A 25557-nucleotide genomic window follows, 5' to 3' on the forward strand; every position below is an offset into this window, starting at 1 on the left:
CTCAGACTTAAAGGGTGTCAGCATTATAAGGCTTGTGTTTCAATAGAAAAAGGGCAAAGAGATATACCCCGCCCCTGCCACGCATTGTCTGTGGGGAGGAAAGTTGAGCTGGTGTGCCAACAGCATCTGGAATGACTGTCCTCAGATGACTTAGTCTTCACATTATCTGTATACAAATAAAAGCTTATTTTTTAAAAATAAAAACAAACACAAACCCCCTCATACCTAAAAGATAATCACAGAGGTATATTCACATTATTCAAACCAATTAATCATGCTTTTATCTGCTTGCTATGTCACGATGCCTGGATGTTATGTAATTTAAGCCACACATTAATCTATGCTGCTCATCACAGTGGATTCATTAATGAAGGCTGGACAAGGACACTACATGCATAAGTTATTTAAAACAACCCACTCAGGAGTGGCTACAGTAACAATATTCAGAGATGTAAAGTGCTGATACAGTTCTGCTGGAGACATGAGAAGGGGGCTATAGTAATGTCTTGGTCTGGAGACACAGTTCTTTTAAATATTGCCGTGTTGTGAAATTAGAGGCACAAGCGAGGCCAAAATATCAACAGCTAGACTATTTATTACATAAATAAAGTGGACATAAGAAGGGGAGAGGGAGAAAATAGAGAGGGAGAGAGAGAAGAGAGAGAGAAGAGGAAAGGAATTATAGTACCACACCCCTCATCCCCCCCAAGACAGTTTGAGTCTGTGGAGGAAAGGTGCTGCAGGAGATGTTTGGTCTGTAGAGAAACGGTGGTGAGGCTTTTGCTGGAGAAGAGCTGTGGTCCTCTGGGGAGATGTTGGGTTGGTACAGGAACGGTGCTGAGGCTCTGGCTGGAGAAGAGCTGTGGTCCTCTGGGCAGCCTCTTTTCTCCAGAGCAGCATTGTCCCGGCTTTCCCTTCTCAGTGGCATGGTCCGTCTCCTGTGTTTTCCTTCATCTACATTTTTCTCCCCTGTTTTTCTCCCTTTAATCATCTAGTCCAGGAGACACAATCCCCCACATTTTCCTTCTGCGTTTTTCTTCAAAAAAGCCAGTAGTGGTTCCAGTCTTTTATACAGTTTTTAGTCCTTAGGTATGTGCCCAAGTATTGTCCTTCAGGAATTCCAGGGGCAGGAAATCATCCTTAGGTAAATATCCAGGTATCGTTCCCCTGGAAATCTTTGTATCTGTGTATTTCTGTGTGTTTGGGCAAGAGGTCTAGATGGGGGCTGGAGGGGGACCCTCCGCCTCCTTGGCCTCCATCCAGACAAACCCCCACACTCATTACACATCATTGTCTACCCTTTCCAGGGTACTTGATGTGTGGAGATTATCTTATCCTGAAGGCGTGAATGGCTGGGTCATTGTTGTAGGCCAGCTGTGGCCCAGTGAGCAATGTTATCTTTGCACCTTCTAAGAGTCATTCCAGTGGCTCTGCCCAACACATATCAGCTATTGTCTGGGCAACCAGCAAGTGATTTTATCTTTGTTGAGTTCACACCAAGAGAGACAAACTTTCAGTCTCTCACAAGTTCCTGCAGAACAAAAGCCATATCCAGCATATCCAGCTCCAACTCCCACCACCTCCAGAGAGAAGGCTTCTGCTCATTCTAACACAAATCCATAATTACCAAATGAATTACTTCAAAAAAGAACACAGCTGACAGAGACTTGATGGTGTGAAAAAGAAGAGTTATAGTTTTGTTAAAGATTACTTTTAACAACTAAAGCAACCAGTAGGATTCAGGTGCCTGCCTGAATGACTCCCTGAATGACTCCCCTTATCTTCTTTCTGTGGTCTGCATTTCTTGGTTTCTTTCATATGCATTTTTTTTCCACATCTCTAATTCTTCCTTTCCCCTTGATTTTTTTTTCTTCTGTATAAATGCAGTGTTAACAAATATTTCTCCCTGTTGAGTACTTGTACATTATTATTAGAAGGGGTGTGGTTATTTATTCCAAGATGAGATACACATTTATAAAGTGCTAAATAAAATGTTATGAAGTGTGCCGGACTGCAGATGCAAACAATCTCTGCAAGGGAGAGTGACCAATGAAATGTGGCACCAAGGGAAAAGACCCATATGTCAGCAATGACAGTACTTTTAAGCCAATCATCTAAGAAAACAATAGAAGAATCCACACAGAAGTCCAAAGAGAGACCACTCAGCTAATTCCCTAGACAACTCAGATAATGTCCCAAAGGTCACAGGACAGGATTTTACTTCTGCAATATCCCATGTTCCTGCATTTAAAAAGCAAACAAACAACAATCCAAAGTGTGATGTCCCATTCATAAGTGGCAACTGTAGTTTCTACCTGACACTCCCAATGTCACTACAGCCATTCCATGTTCTTTCCATCTCAAGTCTGCAGACAGTGCTGTTGCTGGAGGAGAATTAAGAAAGGAGAAACTATCTTCTATGGGAAGACAGAGTCCAGCACAGTCACCATGAACACCTTCTCAGTCCTTCAAAGTGCACATCACACTGGCATGGCCCTTCTCTCCTCTTAATCAAATTCCTCACCCATCTGAACTGAAGTGCCCTTTACGCACAACTGGCACAATATGTCATCATCTATCAGCTTGGAACTTGACCTTTTGATAGCATTAGAGTGAAAAATGATAGTAATGTTTTCCCCTAGTCAACCCTGTACTTTGCAAAAAAAAAAAAGAACTCTAGCAGAGCAAGCAAGTCATGTAAGAGCAGCCTAAGACCATCCTCTGGATCACCAGGCTGGGTTACTGCTACTGAAGGTGAGTCATCATGTGGCCTTATATGCCAATTGATCCAGCCATTGATTGATCAGTCAGATTGCAATGAAAATCAAATGCTTTTAAAAAATAACCAAAAAGAAGCAATAACCACTATAAATTTGAACTCATGACTCACCCACCCTACCAGAAAATCAGGAAGAGTGTTACAAAGACAGACATAAAGGTCCAATTATTGTCTAGTTATTAATTACTAGTATTGATCTAGAATCTAGAGTCTCACTCACCATAGAAAAACAATATGAAACATAGCTTTGCCATAAAAACTAAACCATGATGGAAATGAAAAGTCCTCAAATACTAGTGAGAGAGCTGATATGGCCTAGCAGTCCATCCCTTCACTGCTTTGAAAGTGTCTGAGGTTTTAGAGATGTAGCTTCCCATCTGCAGCTTGTTACACACAGAGTGTCCCAGCAGCACACCTGAGACCCAAAGTAGTTCTAAATTACCTCATTTGCACACCAACAATCCAGTCAGCTGGGAAGCTGAGCAAACTGTAGGTGCAGCACACCTCTGGCATGAACAGACTACTTCCAACTATCAAATACCTAAATTGACTTAGGAATACCCTGCTTCATATTGCTGTGAAATGCACAGATATACCTTAGCTTCAGCCTAACTCTGACCATGTGTGAGTATCCTCAATCAGAAAGATTTTGATTGCAAAGGAACTGAACAGTAAATAACTGTGGATAGAAATCAACTTGCACCCAGCAGGGATTCCACAACAGAGAAAAAATTCCTGTGATAAAGACACCTCTTTTCACATTGATGGAATATAAATGACAGCTAACAGGATTCAAAGAGGGTGGACAACACTGCATGTGTGCAGGACAGATGTTGGTGGGGCTGTACTCTGTTGGGTACAGTAATTTACAAAGCTTTCCCTCTGCAATACTCGAATGATGACACTCACCTATGTTGGAAAAAACATCCTCTTCTAACTGGGAGGGTGCCGATCCTTCCCATGTGTTTCTTGAGGCCTTCAGTACAGTCCCACACTCTGTCTTGGCAACAAGAGCACCTTTTCCACCACCACTAGTGTTCTTTGTGAGTGGCCACACTGCTCCCTTCCCATCCCAGTCAAACGCTGGCTCAACTGCTGAGCTACCCAGGAATGATCTGCCGGGGTCTTCTCGGGAATAAACATTGTGAGTCATCATTATTTTTAATTACAGTGAAGAATTTGTACAGGGGAAACAACAGAGCAATGCCCGATCTAAACCCATCAAATGTAACAGCTATATTATAATTGAAATTATTTACAGCTACAATGACAACAAGAAGAGCCCCTGGAATGGGACACTGAGTCAGCAAACACAAAGACTGTGAGAAGGAAGGCACCACATAGTTCAGCAATGAGTTCCACAGGAGATGACACTGCACCACGAAGGCCTTGGGCATCCTTCCCTGAATGCAAGGGTGGTTCAAGGCCTCCAGAGTCCAGCTGGGAATGAGAGCAGTAAAAGGAGAAAAAGAGAACAGCGAGTCCTCCAAGGAGAAAGAAAGCAAACCTCTTGGATGTTGGTAGTTCAAGGCTGCTAGAGAAATCAGTGCCAGGCATATGGATATTATAAATAATAACAACAATTATCTCTAACATCTTTTGTTCCAAAGGACTTCTAGAGCACTTTGTGATTTCAGCCTTCAGAACAGCAAAGCATTTTCCTGAGGCTCTGGTAGGGAGGAGACAACTGCCAACATCAATCTCACCTTCAGACAATTTAATGCTGCTGCCGCTTCTTTCCTACTAGGAAACAGCAATCAGTATTTGGCAGGGTTAGGGCTTCTTCCTGGAAGATCACATTTCACTGGTCTGTAAACATCTGCACTAAACAGGGCCACCATGATCACCTAGTTCAGCCTGCTGCACAACCCAGGCTGCAGGAGTGCACCAAGGACTTCTGGTGCTTCATATGTGGCTTGGTCCACTGAGCTCCCTTCCCTTAAGTCAGAAAAGCATTTAGTGCCTGCATGGGCTTAGTGTTAACCATACATTCTAAACATGCAGCTTGCACATGCAGCTGGCACCAACAATGCCAACAGGCAAACTTACATGAAGAGAGCTAAAGATGGACCCATCCACTTTGCTGGAAAGCAAGTAGAGACCTCAGCAAATTAAGCCTTTAGAGACCATCATGAAGATATTTAACTTCAAGAGTAAACAATCCAAGAGTTAAAATCACAAACTCTTGATATTTAGCTCTGTATGATTCAGATAAAGTGATCCCTGAATGTCGGCATATTTTCAGATTAAAATTTGTTGTTTATTTGTCCTTCAATTTTAGTAGCACATCTGTGAACACTTTTAAGATCGTCTATTGCAGACAGTGCACAAATACCCACATTTGTTTGGCCCTGTTCCCCAAATCACAACTTCTATCTTAGCTTCTAAGTTACTCTAATATACTAAACTTGGAGGTTTCTCTATTATATTGATAATTTTATCACAGATAATTAAAACATTTCCAACTGCCTTAATTCCATGACCTGATTTCATATAACAATTATAATAAGATGATAATAATAACATGGTGATTGACACCACTAGAGGAAAAATGGAGTGGAGTGAGCACAAATAATTGTTTTATTCTATCTTATTAGGGTAAGAGTATATGTTCCTTTTATAGCTGTTTGGGCAGACCTGTATTAAAGAACTTGTTTGGAACTTGGCAATTTGCACAAGTTTTTATGCATCCATTATCAGAAAACTTCTGTTAAGTCACACAAAAGTAACTAATCCACACTGCACCAGGCCTTTAGCAGATCTCAGATCTAACAGGCATTTGCTTTCAAAGTCCTATGGGTAATACTATGTAGTTTAATGAAAGCCTGAAGTAAAAGGCAAGCTCCCAACTAAGAGCTCCCAAAGATGTCTTTTCCTAAGTAAATAGCCTAAGTAAGTGCAAAGATTTTGCTGCTGAGTGATGAACAGAGCAAACAGAAAGATGCTGGGAAGTGAGAAGGGGTGACAAGCCCAGACAGATCAAGTGTGTGAACTGAGCCTGTACATTTACCTTTTTGTTTCAGCCTTTCCTTCCTTAAGTGTCTCCTTTCTCGGCTGCTGATCTTGGTCTGCCAAACTCCTGCAACACAGAGCAAAGTTAATTTTTAAGCAAACAAGAAACTTCCTTTACTGCTTTCATTGCTTAGCACCAAGGCTAAATAGTTTCTGGCAGTTTCTGATGCTGTCTGTAAAAGTGTGAAGGCAGTGAGCGCTGGCTTGGTCTTGTGCAGCATCTGCCCTATGTGCAGCATTTGCTGTCTGCAGAAAATTCATTACATAAGAAATACCCATCACAAACCTGTCTGCTGTGTGTCCTGACTCATGTAACTCTTCTGTCCTTCGTGTCAGCCTGATGCAACACTCCATTACATCAGGAGAGATGTCACAACAGCCTGTCAACTGCCTTCTACATCTGCCATTCATGAAAATCTTTACTGTCAAATGAGGTTTCAGTTTACTGGCTTTCTCTAGACTTGAACATACCCTAGGACTTGTTCTGCAATGTGGAGGCCCTCTGATGTGCAGCTGAATTCCACAAACTTTCATTCACACTGATGTGGCCAAATTCTGACTCCATGAACCAAGAAGTCAGGGGAGAGCCTGGCACAAATGGTTACAAGGGGAAAAACAGTCTCTGGATTTCACTGAGACAAACACTTTCTCCAAAGCATCCCTGAATAAAGCACCAAAGAGTTCAGCTGATTCATCTGTTCAAAACCCTAAACATCCATTTGAAGGAAGCCTCTGCTGTTTCCCCTCCTTCCCTAGCAGCCTCACAGGTGCCCTGCTCCTGACACTAGGGCCACAGGGAGAGCTCTGGTCCAACAGCAATGAGGGCTTCTCTTGCTCTCACCACCACACTAATCACATTATAATCTTTTAAGCTCAGAAAAGCTTAGAGTGTGTTGTTTTCAGTATGACCCTTGGTGGGAGGAGGCAGAGAGGGGCTCATGGGATGCAATGTATTTTTCAGTGAAATTCAAGCTCCCTGAGCCTTGCTGGCTTCTGCCAGATTTCTCTGTAGACTTGCTTGTAACCAAAGATTTTTGGGTCTATTCATGGATGTGTGAGAAATTGGCTGCATATTACCCCAGTGCCTTTACCAGCCTCAGTCATAGGCATAACAAAATGCTGCCTGGGAAAGACCATAGCTTCAGCTGGGTATCAGCATGGCAGAGGCTACCCAATTAGACAGGACCCCACTACCCAGTGAACCCCTGGCCACTTCAGAGATGCTTCTTCATCTGCAAATCGGCCATTCCTGTGAATAGGGCAAGGACCTGAGAAGTGTGGCAGGAAAGCAAATAGTCCCTGTCCATGTAGTTACAGGCAGTAAGGAGCAGATAATGCACGTGGCTCTCAGATTGACAATTTTTCCCAATAATGCAGAACTCTTAGAATTGTAGAGAAGGCTACCCTTTTGAGATATTTCACCCCATGTTATTTGTTAATATAAATCAGATAACAGAAGAACCAGGTCTTTTATTACCTTCCTCCTCTTGCACTTTGTCTCTTTCCACAGAAAGCAAATCTTTTGGCACCTTTTCGTCTGAGTACTGGGCTTTTCTCTTCTTCTTAGGCTACAGGAGATCCATGACACAAAGATAAAATAGGTTATTTGTTACATTTCATCATGAATCAAGAGTCAGGGCAACAGTTTTGAAATGGAGACCACACAGTTGTATTCAGAGAGAGTACTAGGTCACTGGAGTCTTTAATGAGGTGCAAAATCTCCTGAGCAGATTTTATTTCATATTGCCAAATCAAAGAATGCTATAGCTTTTGCCCTATAAAATTTGACTTATCTGCTAGATTAGAAATTTCACTCTTTAATTCAGGACCCTGCTCTATAATAAGATTTGCACTCATAATTCCTAAGTTCTAATTTGCTTCCCACAAAGGAGGAAAACGTAAAATTATTTACCCCCTTCACAATCACGAGTGATGAAATCAAGAGTTAGGACTCTGCCTATGCTTAACCAAAATCATGGATTTAGGAAGGGCAGGTCCTGCCTCTCCAACCTGATCTCTTTCTATGATCAGGTGACCCGTCTGGTGGATGTGGGGAGGCCTGTGGATGTGGTCTACCTGGACTTCAGCAAGGCCTTTGACACCGTTCCCCACAGAAAACTGCTGGCTAAGCTGTCAGCCTGTGGATTGGACCATTACACTCTGTGCTGGGTTAGGAAGTGGCTGGAGGGCCGGGCCCAGAGAGTGGTAGTGAACGGTGCCACATCCAGCTGGAGGCCAGTCACTAGCGGTGTCCCCCAGGGATCAGTGCTGGGCCCCATGCTCTTTAACATCTTCATTGATGATCTGGATGAGGGGGTTGAGTCAGTCATCAGCAAGTTTGCAGATGACACAAAGTTAGGGGCAGATGTTAGTTAGAGGGTAGAAAGGCTCTGCAGAGGGACCTCGATAGACTGGACAGATGGGCAGAGTCCAATGGGATGGCATTCAACAAGTCCAAGTGCCGAGTTCTGCACTTTGGCTATAGCAATCCCATGCAGAGCTATAGGCTGGGGTCGGAGTGGCTGGAGAGCTCCCAGGCAGAGAGGGACCTGGGGGTGCTGATCGACAGCCACCTGAATATGAGCCAGCAGTGTGCCCAGGTGGCCAAGAGGGCCAATGGCATCCTGGCCTGCATTAGGAATAGTGTGGCCAGCAGGAGCAGGGAGGTCATAGTGCCCCTGTACTCTGCTTTGGTTAGGCCACACCTTGAGTACTGTGTCCAGTTCTGGGCCCCTCAGTTTAAGAAGGACATCGAAACACTTGAGCGTGTCCAGAGAAGGGCAACAAGGCTGGTGAGAGGCCTTGAACACAAGCCCTATGAGGAGAGGCTGAGGGAGCTGGGATTGTTTAGCCTGGAGAAGAGGAGGCTCAGGGGTGACCTCATTGCCCTCTACAACTACCTGAAGGGTGGTTGTAGCCAGGAAGGGGTTGGCCTCTTCTCCCAGGCAACCAGCATCAGAACAAGGGGACACAGTCTCAAGCTGCGCCAGGGGAGGTTTAGACTCGAGGTGAGGAGGAAGTTCTTCACCGAGCGAGTCATTCGTCATTGGAACGGGTTGCCCAGGGAGGTGGTTGAGTCATCGACCCTGGAGGCGTTTAAGGGGAGATTGGACGTGGCACTTGGTGCCATGGTCTAGTCATGGGGTCTGTGTTGAAAGGTTGGACTTGATGATCCCCGAGGTCCTTTCCAACCTAAGTGATACCGTGTGTGACTGTGTGATGGAACAGCCTATTGTTAATGAAGGTGTCTACATCTTACACTAATCTGAGAGCATTGTTAACCTTTTGAATGTTCTATTTTTAACACCATGGTTCTTGACTTTTCCAGGACAGGATACCCCTGCCAGGAATAGGCTTCCCTGCCCAGGCTGTGGGGCCACTCCTCACTTGGAATTGGTTGTAAAGTACGGACGCTTTCCTCCACACTAGCACAAGTGCTCAATGCCCAAGAGAAAACCCTTGCCTAGACGCAGAGAAATGTCCCATGTCAGAGCTGGAACTGAAATACAGGAGATCCAAGCTCCCACTTCTGGGTTTGGACCATGAGACCATCCCACTTGTGGCAGTGATAAGGGTCACACTGTGGTGCTTAGTTTTACACAGTCTTATGTCCCTAAGTCATCTCTTAAGTGCTTCAACCACAGAAACAACACATTATCTTTAACAAGGACTACTGTCTGAAAACAAATGTCTCTTGAAAAAAAATAAATAAACTCTTGAACTCTTTGCTGATACCTTGAGGAGCTTTTTCTCTTTGGTGTTGGCTGATGTTATAAGCTGGCCATTCACTGGAACCTAGAAAATGGACAGAAAAAATGCATTATGAAATTCGTATGTGTGTACATATGATATACACACACACACATATATGAATGCAACTATTTTAATACATTTCTGTAATACATATGATAGACTGAAAAACACAGCAAAATAAACCACGGTACAAATCTGGGCTAGAATTTATGCCCTTGTTTCAATCTGAGTTAATTTATTCCAAATTAATTAGTGTTAGATAAGCCTTTATTAATGTAAATCCAGAAACCCTGTGTAGACTTATTCCAAAGCAGACATATTTGTGGTTTATCCTAAGATTTGTCTAGGATCAAAGATGTTTTTCAAATAGGGTAAGTCTGTCTTTAAAAAAGCAGCACAGACAAGAGAAGGCCTATTTTAATTCTTGTTTACTGGTTGGGGTGGACCTTATGTTCCCCCTCAAGTCTGCCTGACCAGCTACAAGAATAGCTTTCATCCTACCTGGATCATGTAAACTAAACCATGAAAGTTTAAGGACTTTTCAAATTACAGTTTGATTAATGTCTTGGTTGTCTCAGAATTCACTGGCAATGGGTGACCTCCAGTTACAGGAGTGGGAGGGTGCAGATCTGCAGCTGAGACAAGATCTGTGCCAGTGAGGGCCACTGAGGTGGCAGCAGGATCCAAGAAAAGGCAGACCCCAGCTGCCTCCGTTTCTCCCTTACGCTTGTGCATCTTGTCATCCTTATGCAATGCAACTGTTTGATGCTGCCCAGGATTCCTTCAGTATCACTAGACCTGTTGGGCTGCCAAGCTGAACCCAAAAGCATAGAGCGTGACCCAGGCTGTCACCCTAGTCCCAGATTCAACCTCCACCTCTGCCTGGGACAAGGATGACAGGGAGCCTGGATGCCTGGCAGATGAATGCAGCCCTACAGGGGGCAAAACAGCCTAGAGCTGTCCCCTCACATTGTTAAACAGTGGACACTCTCTCACAAGATGGTGAAGGTGCCTATAGTCCTCTTGAGGAAGGGAAAACTGATGATACATTCCAGCATCTACTCCTCCTTCCCACCCTTACAAGTCATCTCGTTCCCTGAGACATTTTGACAGAGTTTGACTGCAGGCATGCTGGAAGATGAAACCTGCCCCAGTTCAAGTGCAGAGGAGCAGTACTTGCTGTGTGCTGTCACAGATGTAATTAGCAGGGTGAAGAATAATGTGCAATTAATGAAAAAGAGAGAGAGAAATCAGCACACTCCACAAAAAACTGTATGGTAAATCAGGAAAGCCTTAAACCTTGGGTTTTGAAATAGAAAGGCTCACTAGATGGCCATATCCATTGAGGCAACAGGGGCACCACCCCACATGCGAGAGGCAAAGCCTCAGAGCCACCTTGTGACTGGCAAGATTACTGCTCTCACACATGGGGACTGGTTCCCAAAGGCACTCCAAAACATCCTCGGGACTTGAAGCAGTTTCTTTCAAGAGAAGGAACAGAATTATTTCTTAGACACCAAAAAAAGTATCTCTGCGCTCATCTGCAATGATTAGTTAGCAGTAAATAAAGCCCTGTGAGTGATTATTCATGCTCATCCTCATCAAATCCAGTGGGGCAGCAGTCCTTCAGCCTGATAATGCTTAGTCATTTGGTATTCTGGAGATTTTAGAGCTATTTTTCACAAGTCTCAGAAAGGCCTGATTTGGAATGCACTTAAAGATAGCATAGCAGGCATCTGCATGCTGGCAAGTGCTTCATCCCTGGAGATGCTTGCTTGAAAATGCCAACCAGTTACAGGCTTGTGGTGGACAAAGGTGTAGCATGCACGTAGTAAGCTGGCATTCAACTGACTGTCATGATAGGGCCAAATGAGCCCAGCACAAACATAGACAGGCCCTAATGTGTCTAGACATGGTCCCACTCTCCCTCTCCTTCCTGCAGAAAGTCGGGATAATGAAGGAAAAGGATCAAAGGGACAGGACCTAATTGTGTCTGGTAAGAAACTTTCCTTCTGGGGTAAGAGCACGTGTACTGACCACTGCTTCTTCCAGACCAGGCCTGTTTCTACCTCTTATGGCCACAGCCTGGCAGAACCCCTTTTCATTGGGTAACTATTTGCTGGCTTCAGTTGCCCTGTTGGCCCAATTGAATCTCAGGCAAGATATATATACAAGTCAATTTCTAGTTGCCTTTGTCTTGCTTGATCCTGTATTACCTGCTTGGACCTGCCTTGCTTGAAGCTGCCTTGCATTGCCTCACCTTGAGTTGCCCAGTCCAGAGTCTGGGATAAAGCCACAAGCCTACTTACTGCAAGCTAGAGAAGCCACAAACCTTGGAGCCAGAGACAAGCCTTGCTTCCCCTTGCAACTAGAATTTTGCCGTGCCTCAGTTTACCCAGGAAGATGCAAGAGCCCGTCGCAAGAAGCATTGTAAGCAGCCCACTGTCCTGCTGAAGCCTGACCAGCCCAAAGACCACGTGGTCTTCCTGCCAGCAACCATCCATGCCTGGCACATGAGAGTGCCCCAGAAAGCCTCAATGGCTAATACACAGCAGCAGCACTCTCTGCTTGGGTGGAATCAGCTGTGAGTAATTAATTCATTGCCTCTTTGGCTTAATGGTTCTTGTCAAGTCTCCCCCTCCTGTGGTCAAGCACCATTTTGCGCTGGGGAATTATCTCTTTCTATTATTATTCCTCCTGGTTTGCTTAAATGGTTAAAATTGTTATATTTGCCTAAATATTGTACATCCCCACTGTAAATATATATTCTAACCACCCATCTAATCTATTTGATGTGTTTGGGCATTTTTTTCATATTAATAAAAAGCTATTGATATTTTTATTAAGATCCGTATTTGCCATATCTTAATTATAAATTCCATAAATTCCTTAATGCTGACACACCACAATTATCTGAAGAGGAAGCCCCAAAACAGCAGATGTTGCTGCATACCACAGAGACAACACTGAATCTGGATCTTACCATAAAATTTCACGGTAACAGGAGCCAAAATCCCTGCCTGATTGCATCCGTAATTCTGCTCACTTCAAATTATAGGCTTAAACCAAATGGTTCTCCATCTCTTTTCTCTCCCTTAGCTGTCATTCATAAACAATATAATTGTTTACAACTATATTCTTCTGAACACTCAGAATAACAAATAACACAAATTAATTACTTCTGTGTGAAAACCTGGCCATCTTTGGTTTTTCCCATGAGCAGTCATCCCTCTTCTGAGACTCTCCAGTTCATTTACTAGAGGCACTCCACAAACTCCTCAACAAAACAGACTATTTTCCATATACTGCTCTGCTCAAGGAAAAAAAAATCTCACTCTGCCTGAAGCAAGGAGAGATGCACCGTCTCGTATAGGATGGGAAACATAAAATACAAAACATGGGGAATTTCAGTGAAAATTTGAACCACTTAGATAGGGAAGATCTTGAGCTTACACCATTCTTCCATTCTTAGCATATGAATTGTCTAATTGAATGTGTGAAAACATAAATAGACTATGTCTTAGTGAACAACAATTCCTATACAATATAAAATGTTGGGGGTGGGGGGTGTAACTTTCCACTGGAGGACACAGGACTTCAGAAAAAAATGCATTTTATGGGATGAATACAAGAAGAGATGATTAAGGAAAAGCACACGTGTTAAGTGCCATATTCCTTTCAAATTTCAACAAACCCTGGTGATTTCCCAGATCTTGTCACAAAATCTTCAGCGGTTTCTAAAGGCTTTGCAAATGGACCTCCCAAGTTAAGGAACCTTCAGCAAGACTGCCACCACTAGCAACAGAAACAGCAGTGCCAACTTATGAGGTGAGGAGGAGGATGGTTTTTTGCCTTCTTTTAGACACACACATAGGATAAAAGACATCCCACCTCCTGTTAGCTTCTCTTTACATCAAGATGCTTCTGAAAGCATGAGGGACTACAGGCAGAGAAGAGGAGGTGTCAAGATTAAGGATATGCAACTGTCTTCCTCCCCCAGGCTGCCATAAGCAAGCACAGCCTGAGGCTATACAGAGCCCTCACAGAGGCAGAGAGAACTCCAGAGGGAAAATGTTGAGTCTAAAAGAGAATTAGGAAAGATGCAAACTATATTGTCTCTGACAGACGTCTCGGCTGGGGCAGGATCACGTTCCTGGACTTCAGAAATAATAACACAATGGTAGTTTCTGCTAAGGTGACAATGGGAAGCTACAAAAACATTCTGGGTTCATTAGCAAAGGAAACAGGCTCTTCATGCATGGCAGAAGAACATACAGGCACTTCTCTGGGTCATGCTCACTCATGCAAAACATACATGTGCCTGCAAAGGAGAGAGAATAAAGAGCACAATCTTGGTTTGTGATCAGTATTGTAGATATTAACCACTTTATTAATTTTCCCTGACAAATTAAAAATGTGTTCCCAGTAGGAAAATGGGAGGAAAATTACATGGGAAATACATGCAATGAATAGAGACAATCATATGGGCAATACAAACTGGGAATATGTGAAATCTATCCCTTCATTTAAGGTGCCTGGCAGAGGAAAGAAAGAGATGGTGGTGCTCCCATCAAATGGGTTCTCTGAGAACCTTGGGGAAAAAGATCTGAGCCATCAGGACAGAAAACCTGTTTCTCTGCATATATTCCCAGGGATGAAGTTGTCCATAAAAACCCCTTGGGCACCAATAGGTAGCAAATACAGGCTGCTGACGAGTAGCTAATGACAAGTAGCCAGAAATGCAGTTGCAGCCATTCTTACCCAAAGGCAATTCCAAGAGAAAAATTAGAGAGGCAGTCCTAAGATGCTGCTGCTAACATTACACATCCTCCCGCTGAGGGCCAGCCTTCCCAGTATATGCAGGAGGCCATATACAGAAGCCATAAACATAGGGAGCAGACAGGTACCTGCCTCAGCTCAGCTGCTCCTACTATCTGACAAGACATCTGAGGAAAGACAGATTTTCCCCAGCATGAGTGGAGAGAAAGAAATCAGTTACCTGGGATTTGTTGTTCTAACTAATTAGAGCAGCATTACAACAAAGGATCATGGCTCCATTTTAAGAAGGCAATTACCAAACTCCATCACCTTCAAGGATACTTCTGAAATCAGTTCTCATCAAAATAATTGTGCCACTGCAATGCATTGACATGAAGAGTACCATATAACACGAAAAGGCAGGAGCAAAGGTTTCTCTTTATACCTCTGGTGCTGTGAGGATTGATCTTTAATTCTGGTGCTGTTAATCCATCACTGCAAGAAGTGAAAAGTATATCCAGTTTTAAAAAGATAATTCTGAAAAGCAGAAAGCTTTCTTTTGGGATACATCAGATAATACTTACTTTTATAAATAGCCTAGGGAAGATGGTATTGCTGCATTTAGAATAGAATAGAATAGAATAGAATAGAATAGAATAGAATAGAATAGAATAGGAGTCATAGAATCAATAAGGTTGGAAAATACCCCAAAGATCATCAAGTCCAACCTGTCACCCAAGACCTAATGACTAAAAATCATTGCACCAAGTCCCATGTCCAATCCCCTCTTGAACACCTCCAGAGACGGTGACTCCACCACCTCCCTGGGCAGCACATTCCAATGGATAACAACTCTCTCAGTGAAGAACTTTCTCCTCACCTCAAGCCTAAACTTCCCCTGTCACAGCTTGAGACTGTGTCCTCTTGTTCTGGTGCTGATTGCCTGGGAGAAGAGACCAACCCCCACCTAGCTACAACCTCCCTTCAGGTAGTTGTAGACAACAATAAGGTCTCCTCCGAGCCTCCTCTTCTCCAGGCTAAACAATCCCAGCTCCCTCAGCCTCTCCTCATAGGGCTTATGCCTGAGGCCTCTCCCGAGCCTCATTGCCCTTTTCTGGACACGTTCAAGAGTTTCAATGTCCTTCTTAAACTGAGGGGCCCAGAACTGGACACAGGACTCAAGGTGTGGCCTAATCAGTGATGAGTACAGGGGCACAATGACTTTCTTGCTCCTGCTGGCCACACTATTCCTAATGCAGGCCAGGATGCCATTGGCCTTCTTGGCCACCTGGGCAAACTGCTGGCTCATGTTCAGCCTACTACCAACCAGTACCCCTTTCTGCCTGGCTGCTCTCCAGCCTGTAGCACTGCATGGGGTAGTTGTGGCCAATGTATAGAACCCGGCACTTAGATGTGTTAAATATCATGCCGCTGGACTCTGCCCATCTGTCCAGCCTGTCAAGGTCCCTCTGCCGAGCTCTCCTACCCTCTAACAGATCAACTCCTGCACCTAGCTTGGTGTCATCTGCAAATTTACTGATGATGGACTCAATGCCCTCATCCAGATCATCAATAAAGATATTGGGCAGGATGGGGCCCAACAATGATCCCTGGGGGACACCACTAGTGAGTAGTTGCCAGCTGGATGTGGCACCATTCACCAGTACTCTGTGGGCTCGGCCCTCCAGCCAGTTCCTAACTGTGGTAAAGGCACATTATGCCCAGATACTGAATCTTGTCCCAGCATGTGGACAAGTTCCCCCTCCTGCACGAGGAAGACAAAAGCCAAGGCATTAGCCAGGCCAGCACGCACCCAGCGCATGCAGTGCTCGTGCTGACACCAAATATGGGCATAATTCTAGCTTCACGCTTTCTATAGGCTGAAGCCAGTTGTTTATGAGAGTGCCCATTGGTCAAGCCCAGCCTCGAGGAATCTATAAGTATCACCCCAGTTGGTAAACAAGTTGCCCCCTCTTTCACTTTGTCTCTGTGCTTGCTCGAGAGAGCAAGTCTCGAGCTGCAGCCTCTGCCATTGAGCTTATTGTTGTTAGCTTCTGTTATACATGCACGCATACTGGAAGCCTCTGCATCGTGAGAAACACAGAGGGAGGACCTTCGCTGCGCCCGAGGAGCCCAGCGTCGCTACAGACAGTCGTACCAATCAGGAGAGCCCACTGTGCCTCCGGAGGACTGGACCAACCCCCGAGGGTAAGATCTGCTCAGTTGCCAGGGAGAAGGGACTTGATCGATACCGAGTCCACGTATGCCTAGCCCCGCCGTAGCAGGAGAGGAGCTGCCACGTGTGCCGCTGTGAGCCCTGTGAACTTCAGGGAAGACTAAAGCATTGTTTGTGCCTATACTGCACCAGACCCGGGACCACTCCGAGAGTCCCGCTGCTCCTTTAAGCTCAGTAAACGAGAATCTGCCGCCTAACGCAGCCGCATTCTCTCCCCGAGGCTGTTTACATCAGCCCCGAGAATCGCCGTGGTTGGACCGACCCCGTAGCTTTGCCTGCTGCCGCGTCATCCGAGCCCGCCTACCGGCAATCGTCGCCCCGCCCTGTTGTGCGAGCCGACTCTGAGGGCCGACCCCACGGGCCGACCCTGACCAGGACTGATCCCTATTGTCTGAAGGGAACCTGCTTCCATGCTAAGCCCAGGTTCCATTATTCCCTCTCCACTGCTGTGAAGAGAGGAGACAGTAACCCAACACCGCCGTCCAACTAGACTAGGAACCAGTCCAGCGGCAGTCGTCCGCAAGACCCCCACCTTGCTACAAACAACAGCTACAGAATATCTTCCACGTGCTTTCCATCCACTAGCACTCAGTTCAAAGTATCTGCGTCTAGCAGAGTAAGCGCTGACGCATAGAAAGATTATAATATTGCTGTGTATAGCCAGAAGCTGCCCGCATCCCACCGATTCGCCATCTAGTGGCCGAGTGGCAGCACTGCACCCTTTGTTATATTAAAAAAAATGGTCTATAGATAGTTCAATTAAGTTCTAATCATAACATTAAGCCACTTGTGGAATGTATTTCACGAACATGCACTAGAACATTTATATAAGTTGATGATTCATCTGTTATTAATAGTTTTATAATTAATAAAAATAATATTTTCATAATTCATATTTCATATTCATAAATTTAATAACCTCTTCACCACACTAACCTAGAGCAGAGTGCCGCTGTCCAAGCCACATGCTGACAGCTTAGCCAGGAGTTTGCTGTGGGGGATGGCGCTACATAATTGAACTGACCAGTTTGCAGAACAACCCAAAAACTCTGAATAAACACAACCCCCAAAACTCAACAGTAATCTTATTCAGATCAGTTGCCTTCCAGCAATTCTTGTTAGCAATTTCCTAAAAGAGTCTTTATTAGGGAAAAGGCTGTCCTGAAAAAGACTAAACACCCTGCAGTATCATTCCTAGAGATTTGTGTGTGTGTGTGTGTGTGTGTGTGTGTACAACAGATATAATGTAACTTGTTATGTGTGATGCATAAGATTACATTCAAAATGTGTGTTTTATGATTGTGTTGAGGCCATGTGGTCATTGGAACAAAGTTTGTTCACCAGGCTTATTTCACATGGGCTGTGAAAGCAATTCAGAGTGGGTCTTACAGTGCACAGCCTGCTCTGAGACTAGAAATCACTCCAGCCTTTTACCGTGCTATACATAAAGTTAGCAAGTAGTGAAATGAAAGGCTTGAAAGGTGCTTGCCAGCAGCACTGGCACTGGGAGACACCAACGCAGTCATGCACTGTATTGGCATGGACTTGGGAAGGATTTGGATGGATGTGGCTGCGAGGGCTGGGAGATGCAAGCCTGGGAGGAGCCCTGCTGAGGGTACATTGCACTCCAGTGAAAGCACCCTGGGCAGGCACTGACTGCCTGTTCCTGTGAGGTATAAGAAACAGAGGTCAGTCCTACATCAGAGGAAATGCAGCCATGTACAAGCGGATTCCCCAGGGAAGGCAGTCTTAAAGCCCACCCATGGGGCAGCAGCTGGGAATCACCGGCAAACACGCATTCCCTAAATTAAAAAAATAATGAACTGCCTAGGTTCTTTTAATTAAGATCTTGAATTCTCCACCACTTCAGGATATGCAGATGTTTGGCTGCTGGGATGTATCAACACACCTGAGCACTGGAGGCAATTTGTCTCTTGGCTTTATACCTCAGCAGGCAGGAGAGAGGGGTTCCCATCTGTGCACCATGGCTTATGGCATTGGAAATGTCTATGGATAGAAGACTGTTATCAATAGTACCTGTGATGCTGCTTTGCATCTTCATATGCAAATTTTGCCATATGAAAGGTGTGCTGCTGTTCTGGCATCCTTGCACTGGCTAAGTGCCAAAGCAGCATGCAGCATTTTACACTTATGTAAGGATGTCGTAGTTTGGGCTGGGTGCCCTCTGCTACAGGGGTGTTTCCTGTGTCCAGAAGTCCAGCCCAGTGGGTGGACACAGGAAATTAGGTTATTTCCTACCATGATCCCTTGCACCACTATAAGTTTCATGGCGGGGTCTGGCACTTCCTCTTTCCTTCCTCCTTGCCACTCGGTAACTGGGGTAGAGATCTCCCGGCCATGGGCCTGGTTAGGCCCAAGGCCACGGGGGGATGGGCAGTCTCAGATCTGGCCAGCTGAGACTAGCCTAGCAGTGGGGGGGGGGGGAAGGAGGAGCCCTGGGGGTTTGGGTGCACCCCCAGGTGGGGATGGGATTTCTCTGGGTCTGTTTTTGGGTCTCTCTCTCTCTTGTCACTGTGTTTCTAGTTTTTTCTGCACGCACTCACCGTTCTATTTAAACTTTTCATCACTTTTGCAATCCGTTTGTCTGAGTTGTTATTTCTGCGCGTGGTGGGGAGGGGGGTCTGCCCCAACCCATCACAAAGGAGATAAAGTTTTTGCCTCAAGGATATGATGTTCCAAAGACAGAGATAACATGATGGGAAATGACAAGGAGCAGTGGAGAATGGGAAAAGAAAACAAAGGAGACAAACACAAAAGAGAAAGGGCAGGGTATTGTCATGGAAAGACCCTGTCTGATTTTTTCATTTCAGCATGTAAGATGTTTTCCCTGGATTATCTTTCTTTAGGATCTTTTAAGTAATTTTCCTCCTTCTCATCCCCCACCTCCTTAGGACCATATTTTGCCTCCTCTAGACCTACAGAATAATCAGTGGGTCTCATATAGAGGATGATGCTACTCTGTGTAAATGTGACTGTCAAAGTCCAGCCTATAAAGAGAAGGAATTGCTCAGAGCAGCAAAGGATGAGATTAAGGATAGAAATTGCAGATAACTGTAAACAAATTTATCCCTTCAGTTTATCTCTTCCTCCTCTTCTTTGGTTTCTGTTGTCCAGGCCTGTGAGATACAGCATCTCTGAGCAGAAAATATCTATTCAAATTGACAGTTTTAGATTCAACTAATAACCCCCACCACCATTACAGCATCAGGCCTGCCTCTGTCAACAATGTAGTGTCTGCCCCTTTCTGTCCCATGCTGCCTCAAATAATTGGTGGCTGTGCATAATTTAACTGCATTCTGAAACCAAGTCAGGTTATCTAGTATTGATGATTACAAAGCTATAAAATAATTGTTGCTGAAATCCTTCTTCATCCCTTGACATGGGCAGTTCTGTTCAGATTGCTTTTTGACATAATTGTTCCTTACTAATTCAGGAATACTTATGCTGTCAGATCAAGATCCTGCTCTCACTGATGAGAAGAAAAAAAAAATACCCTGAAATAGAATAGCCTATTAAAATATAACTATATGTGACCGTTTGAGGCTGTGCCTTTAAGAAAGGGACATTTGTTGGAACACTCTGGCTGAATATTTTGAAAACATTCAGACATTCTAAACGAATTTAATTGGTAGATTGATAGAATGCAACTTTAAGTTTTAGTTCAGTTGGAATTTTAGTCAGTTCCTCTCTGTTCTCCCTTTCCAGCCTGTCTGCTTCTGAGCAACTACCCAGAGCTGACCTTGAGATAAGCAGAACTAATCCCTGCATGCGCTTTGAAGCCTAATAAGAATTGTCCTTCTTAATAAATATCTTTTCTCTCTCTCTAACCCTTTTTTGGGAAAAAGGGAGGTAGGGGGAGAGAGGGGGTACAGGGGGGGAACCCTCCTCTGTCCGGAGGAGGGAGTTTTGTTTCTGTATTATTTTCTTTGCTGTATGTTTCTGTATATATTGTAAATACTGTTATATATTGTGTATATACAACCTGCATTCCATATTGCTTGTGAATACAGCTCTACCCTTTGCTCCTCCGACTGAGTCAGCTGTGGTTTCTTTCTTTGTGGGGGAGGGAGAACTGGGCCTTTTCTCACCACCACATTTCTTATTGGCCGCCCAACTTGGGGCTTGGGGTAAATTAGCTTGATTTATTGCCTGCTCGAGTCGGAGTAGCAAACATGAAAGTGTTTTGGATTTTAGAGCATCTAGTCTTTTCAACATGCTCTGTATTGATCTACAAGTATTGTTTAGGCTTGCTTCTCGATCAAATAGGGAAATATATAATGCAAAAAATATATTTATGGTTTAAATATAAGATTCAGCTTCTCTATGACCGGTGCATGGCATTCTTTTGGCTTACAAGATACAGAAATGTGACATCAAGCATTCTGCCAATTGAGATAAGGGAGTTTAAGATTCCAGTAGGTGAAAGAGTAATTTTAAGTGATGGATGGGATTCAAAGCTGATTTTTTCGATGTGTGTGATCCTGCTATCGGTGATAGTTAATGTGTGCTTGTTAGTAGCTTTGTACTGGGAGAAGAAGGTATCTAAGTCCTGTTTCATTATAAAGCGTAGATCAAAAAGAAGGAAGCATAGCTCTGGCTCTATTCCAGAGACTTTTAGTGATAAGGAGAGTGGAGAATCTGTAATAGTTAAAGATAAATCTAAAAAGTCTATCAGAAAGGCTGATTTGAACGGTGCTGTTGCTGATTCTGGCAAGCAGCCAGGGGTGGCAGCAGCTCCCAACATGGCGGCTCCCCCGTCTTCAGCAGCCATTAACGAGGCAAAGTCATTTCCTCCTTCTTTCTTGGCAGGACCGGAAGCGTCCTCCACAGCAACTGCTCCTTCTCAAAACCTGTCAGATTCCATTAAGGTGGCTGTAAATTCAAACACAGCTCCAATTAAGCAAGTAGCAGTTTTAACAACAAGGAGTGGAAAGGCCAAAGCTGATCCAGGAGCTGATGGGGGAGGACAGCAAGGGACTTCTGCTGGGGAGGAAGAGAAGATTTGTGTTAAAGATATAGCTGAGTTATTGAGATCATCACAGGATTGTGGCAATGCCAGCGATGAGCAGTGTGAGCAATCTGGCAGTGCAGGCCTAGAGCCTGACATGGTGGTAGGCCATGCTCAGCATAAATGCAGAGCCAGCTAGCAGTGGAGCAAAACAGTGCTGTGCCTGCAGCATATAACTAAAACAAGACACTGGTAGCTATAAACATGGACAGTTATCTTGGGACAACAGGACATGCACCTGCATCAACAACCTCGTTGTGTCATTAGTAGTTGGACCAATAATCTGTAATAGTGCAATGTGTGGTCACTCAGAGGGAACCAATGGAGCTATGCCAACAGGGCACTCCGCGTTTATATAAGTTCTAGCAGTTCCCTTGCTACACACTTCTGCCTTTCCTGTCTCCTGTTTTTTCTACACTTTACAGTGCTATACTTGCACTACAGGCCTGCTCCATAGGCCTGCACCTCAGGCCTGCACCATCGGCCTGCAACACTGGAACAATAAAGGAACAATACTCGATCATATTGGTCAGTCGTACTGATTCCTATCTCCGTCGCTGATAACCATATCTGGCGCCCAAATACACCTGAACTCATGGACAAGGGATCCTCAGACTACAATACTGATCGACTCAGCACAAAGAGGTACGTCCGAGCGATACGGAAAGCTGGTCAAACAGCACTGCCCCGGTGCTGGAAAAATTAGCAGTGCGCGCTCAAAAAGGAAGTGAATCTTACCCTGGCCCGGTGAGCGACCGGGGACGGGCAAGGGGCAGCACGCCACGACACAGAACAGGCTGTGCTAAACGCCCTCCACCTATCCTCTCCGTGAGAGGTATTACTGGCAATTCTGGGATCTTAAAAGGGCTATTAGCCTGTGCCCAGAATCATCCCCACGGCAATTAAGCTTTTACTTTCGAAGCACAGGACAAAATTGCAGCCCAGCTGTGGGATGAGGTGCTAAATACTTAAAAAAGCAGCTTTTCGCCATAGCACTGTGTGACGCATCGTCACAGACATTGCAATCGAAAAAAGCGGAGCAGTCTACTCCCGATTCAGCTGCTGCGGCGTTTGGTTCTAACCGAGACGAGAAAGAGAGACTCGGAAGGCAAACCCCGCCCTCCGCCCCCCTCCTCTCTCCCTGCACATCGTCTGCCGCTCCGTCAGCATCCTCCTCAATTTCAATTGCCTGCTACTCCTTCTAAACGAATCGCAGCTCTCTATTACCATCCTTTTGCACGGAAAAATCTGCTCCTGCCACGTCAATAGCAGCAGAAGCGAATCAAGATCGAACTGATAAGGCGCGCGAAATAAAAATGGAGGTCACTACGCATTAAGAATTAAGACAAAGGAGACGCCACCTCCGCCATCTTAGCAAGCACACCGTGTTCATTACACACCACCACAGCCGTCCGCGCCCAGCTAAGAAATCCATTAAAAAAAAAAAAAAAAAAAAAAAGGCAAAAAAGCGGCGAAACCTGTGGCTTCATGAACATCTTCCTGATACCACCAGCGATGGCTTGGATTTGTGTGACAGTTTGAGGCTGTCCCCTTAAGAAAGAGAATATGGTAGTCGGATGTTTGTAAACGAAAAGACGGATCTAAACTAATTTCATTGGTAGGTTGGGAGGAAGCACCTTCTGAACTGGGAGTGCAGCAAAGTATCCTGGGCATTCCTGCACTTTTCTGGTCAGTCTGTCTTCCCTCCTTCGGTGGCTTTGCAGCTCACAGCGTTCTGGGCTTTTGGCCAAGGCTTGACCTTGAAACTGATAAACTGCAAGGCCTGTATTAACTGCTTTCCAATTAACACATAACTGCTTTTAATTTTTTTCTCTTTTCTCTCTTTCTAACCCTCTCTGGGGAAAGGGGGAGAGAAGGGGGAGCAGAGGTGGGGAACCCCCTCAGCAGAGGGGGGGAAACTCTCATTTCCGTGCTACTTTATTGTATATTTTTGTATATATTGTAAATATTGTAAATTCTGTAAATTCCCCTGCATATCCTATATTGCTTTGTAAATATACAGCACCCACTGCTTTACTAATTCAGCTGTGAGCTTTTTTTCTTCACTGTCTGGGGGCAGGAGTCCTTTTCCTTCCAACCCTACGACATTTTTTTTTTCTTGGCTTACCCAACATGCGGCAGATAATTAGCTTAATTTATTACTTGATTGATTTAGTGTTTTCTAGCTGAATTAGCAAACATGAAGGTGTTGTGGTCTGTAGAACGATTATTCTTTTCAATTTTTGGGGCTCTAGTTTACAGATATTGTTTGGGTTTGATTTTGGATTACCTGGGCAAATATTTGGTGCGGACAATTTATCTGTGCGTTATGTATAGAGTTAGATTATGGTATGGAAAATGTATTGATTTATTATGGCCAGCGAGATACAGAAATGTTACCTCCACCACTCTCCCAATTGAGATAAAGGGTTTTAGGATTCCGCCAGAGGAGAGAGTAACTTTAGGTGATGGCTGGGATCCAAAGGTGATTTATGTGATGTGTATAAATCTGCTGCTAGTGATGGTAATTGCATATTTACTGTTTTCTTTGCGGCGAGAGAGAAAAATATCCAGATCTTGTTTTGTTATTAAAACTAGATCAAAGAGAAAATGCCGTGGTTCTGGGTCAGTCCCAGAGACATCTAGCGATGAGGAGTGTGGAGAATCTGTGTCAGTAAAAAAGAAAGCTAAGAAGTTAATTGGAAAGGCTGCTCTAAATGACTTTGCTGCTGATTCTGGCAAGCTGCCAAGGGCGGTGGCTGGTGTCAACATGGCGCCTACTCCTTCTCCTCCTCCTTCTTCTCCATCGGCCATTAACGGAGCAACGTCATTTCCGCCCACTCTCTCGGTGGGACCGGAAGTCACTGCCCCAGCAGCTCATTTATCTCAGGACCTGTCAGCTTCTATTAAGGTGGCTGTAAATTCAAACACAGCTCCAGTTAAGGTGGCTGTTTTAAAGACTAGAGGTGGAAAGAACAAAGCTGATGGAGAAGAAGAGGAGGAGACTGATCCTGGTGAGTGGCCCTCTACTCTAAGAAATCCTGCTGAGGAGGAAGAGAAGATGTGACGAGAACGGAGAAAGGGACGACAGCACTCAATATGAGTGATAGTAATCATCCAACTTTATTGTTCCACACTTCATTATTTATAGTGTTATCTTATGCATAGTTAATTCAATTCTAATTTAACACATACTATTGGTTTCTCAATAAAAGGTTACATCATTGTTTTCACAACTCTGTGGAATTTCTTCTGCTGAGTCTAATTGCTCTTTTTCCCAGATCTCGCCTCCTCCTTATCTTGCTTGCCTCCCTTCTCAGGGGCAGCTGGACTTCAGCATGCCAAGCAATCAGCGCTTTCCCACATCTCCTACTCCACCGTTATATTATCAACAGAGAATTCTTCAAGGCCTGAATTGCACAGGTGTTCCTGGGACCCCTGTCCCCTCTTGTGCAAAACAATCCCCAACAAAGATTTGTTTTAAAGATCTAGCTAACCTAGTGAGAGCAAAGCAGGATAGAGATGAAGCTAGGAAAGGAGCTGGCAAAGCTGGTTCTCAGCTTAAAGAGATCCTTGAGAAAATGACAGGAGGATTATTAGGGCAACCAGTTGAGGCGGAGGAGCTACAAGACGACATAACTGACTGTTCGTCTCCAAGGGACGAGCTAAGAAATGTCCGTAAAGATTACACCAGGGCATATAAGGAACCAGTTCTAGCTTGGCTTAGTAGGTGTTATGATACAGGTGCTGCAGCTCTAACAGTTGGAGACAAGTCAGCAGCTCAGTTAGGAACTCTCTCGAGGGATAATGGAATAGATAGACATCTAGGCAGGGTTCTCGGTAAGGTTAATCTGTGGATACACCTTTTAATGGCGGTTGCCCTGAGATATCCTTCCTGAGATGATCTTCCATGGAATCCTAAACCCTGGACTACCATAGATGAGGGAATTAAGCGCTTGAGAGAATTTGCTGTTAGAGAGCTACTCTATG

General features: G+C 44.6%; 1 protein-coding gene across 7 annotated transcripts in view; it reads right to left on the reverse strand.

The window, feature by feature from the left end:
- The window catches only part of LOC137452680 (leiomodin-3-like), a 78661-nt gene that overhangs the window by 34381 nt on the left and 18723 nt on the right, over positions 1–25557 (reverse strand). The window contains exons 2-6 of one of the 7 annotated variants that reach the window (XM_068161313.1): positions 9527–9586; positions 7269–7359; positions 5790–5858; positions 3689–3904; positions 298–2241 (exon numbers count right to left, since the gene is read on the reverse strand). In XM_068161313.1, coding sequence (XP_068017414.1) covers positions 2111–2241; positions 3689–3904; positions 5790–5858; positions 7269–7359; positions 9527–9586 — 567 coding nt within the window. In that variant the 3' untranslated portion in view covers positions 298–2110. The other 6 variants (XM_068161314.1, XR_010990138.1, XM_068161312.1 and 3 more) reach the window with 6 other exon arrangements.

This window comes from Melanerpes formicivorus, unplaced genomic scaffold, assembly GCF_026170545.1.
Source record: "Melanerpes formicivorus ecotype bairdi unplaced genomic scaffold, bMelFor1.0.p_v2 SCAF_57, whole genome shotgun sequence".
NCBI classification, from domain to species: domain Eukaryota; kingdom Metazoa; phylum Chordata; class Aves; order Piciformes; family Picidae; genus Melanerpes; species Melanerpes formicivorus.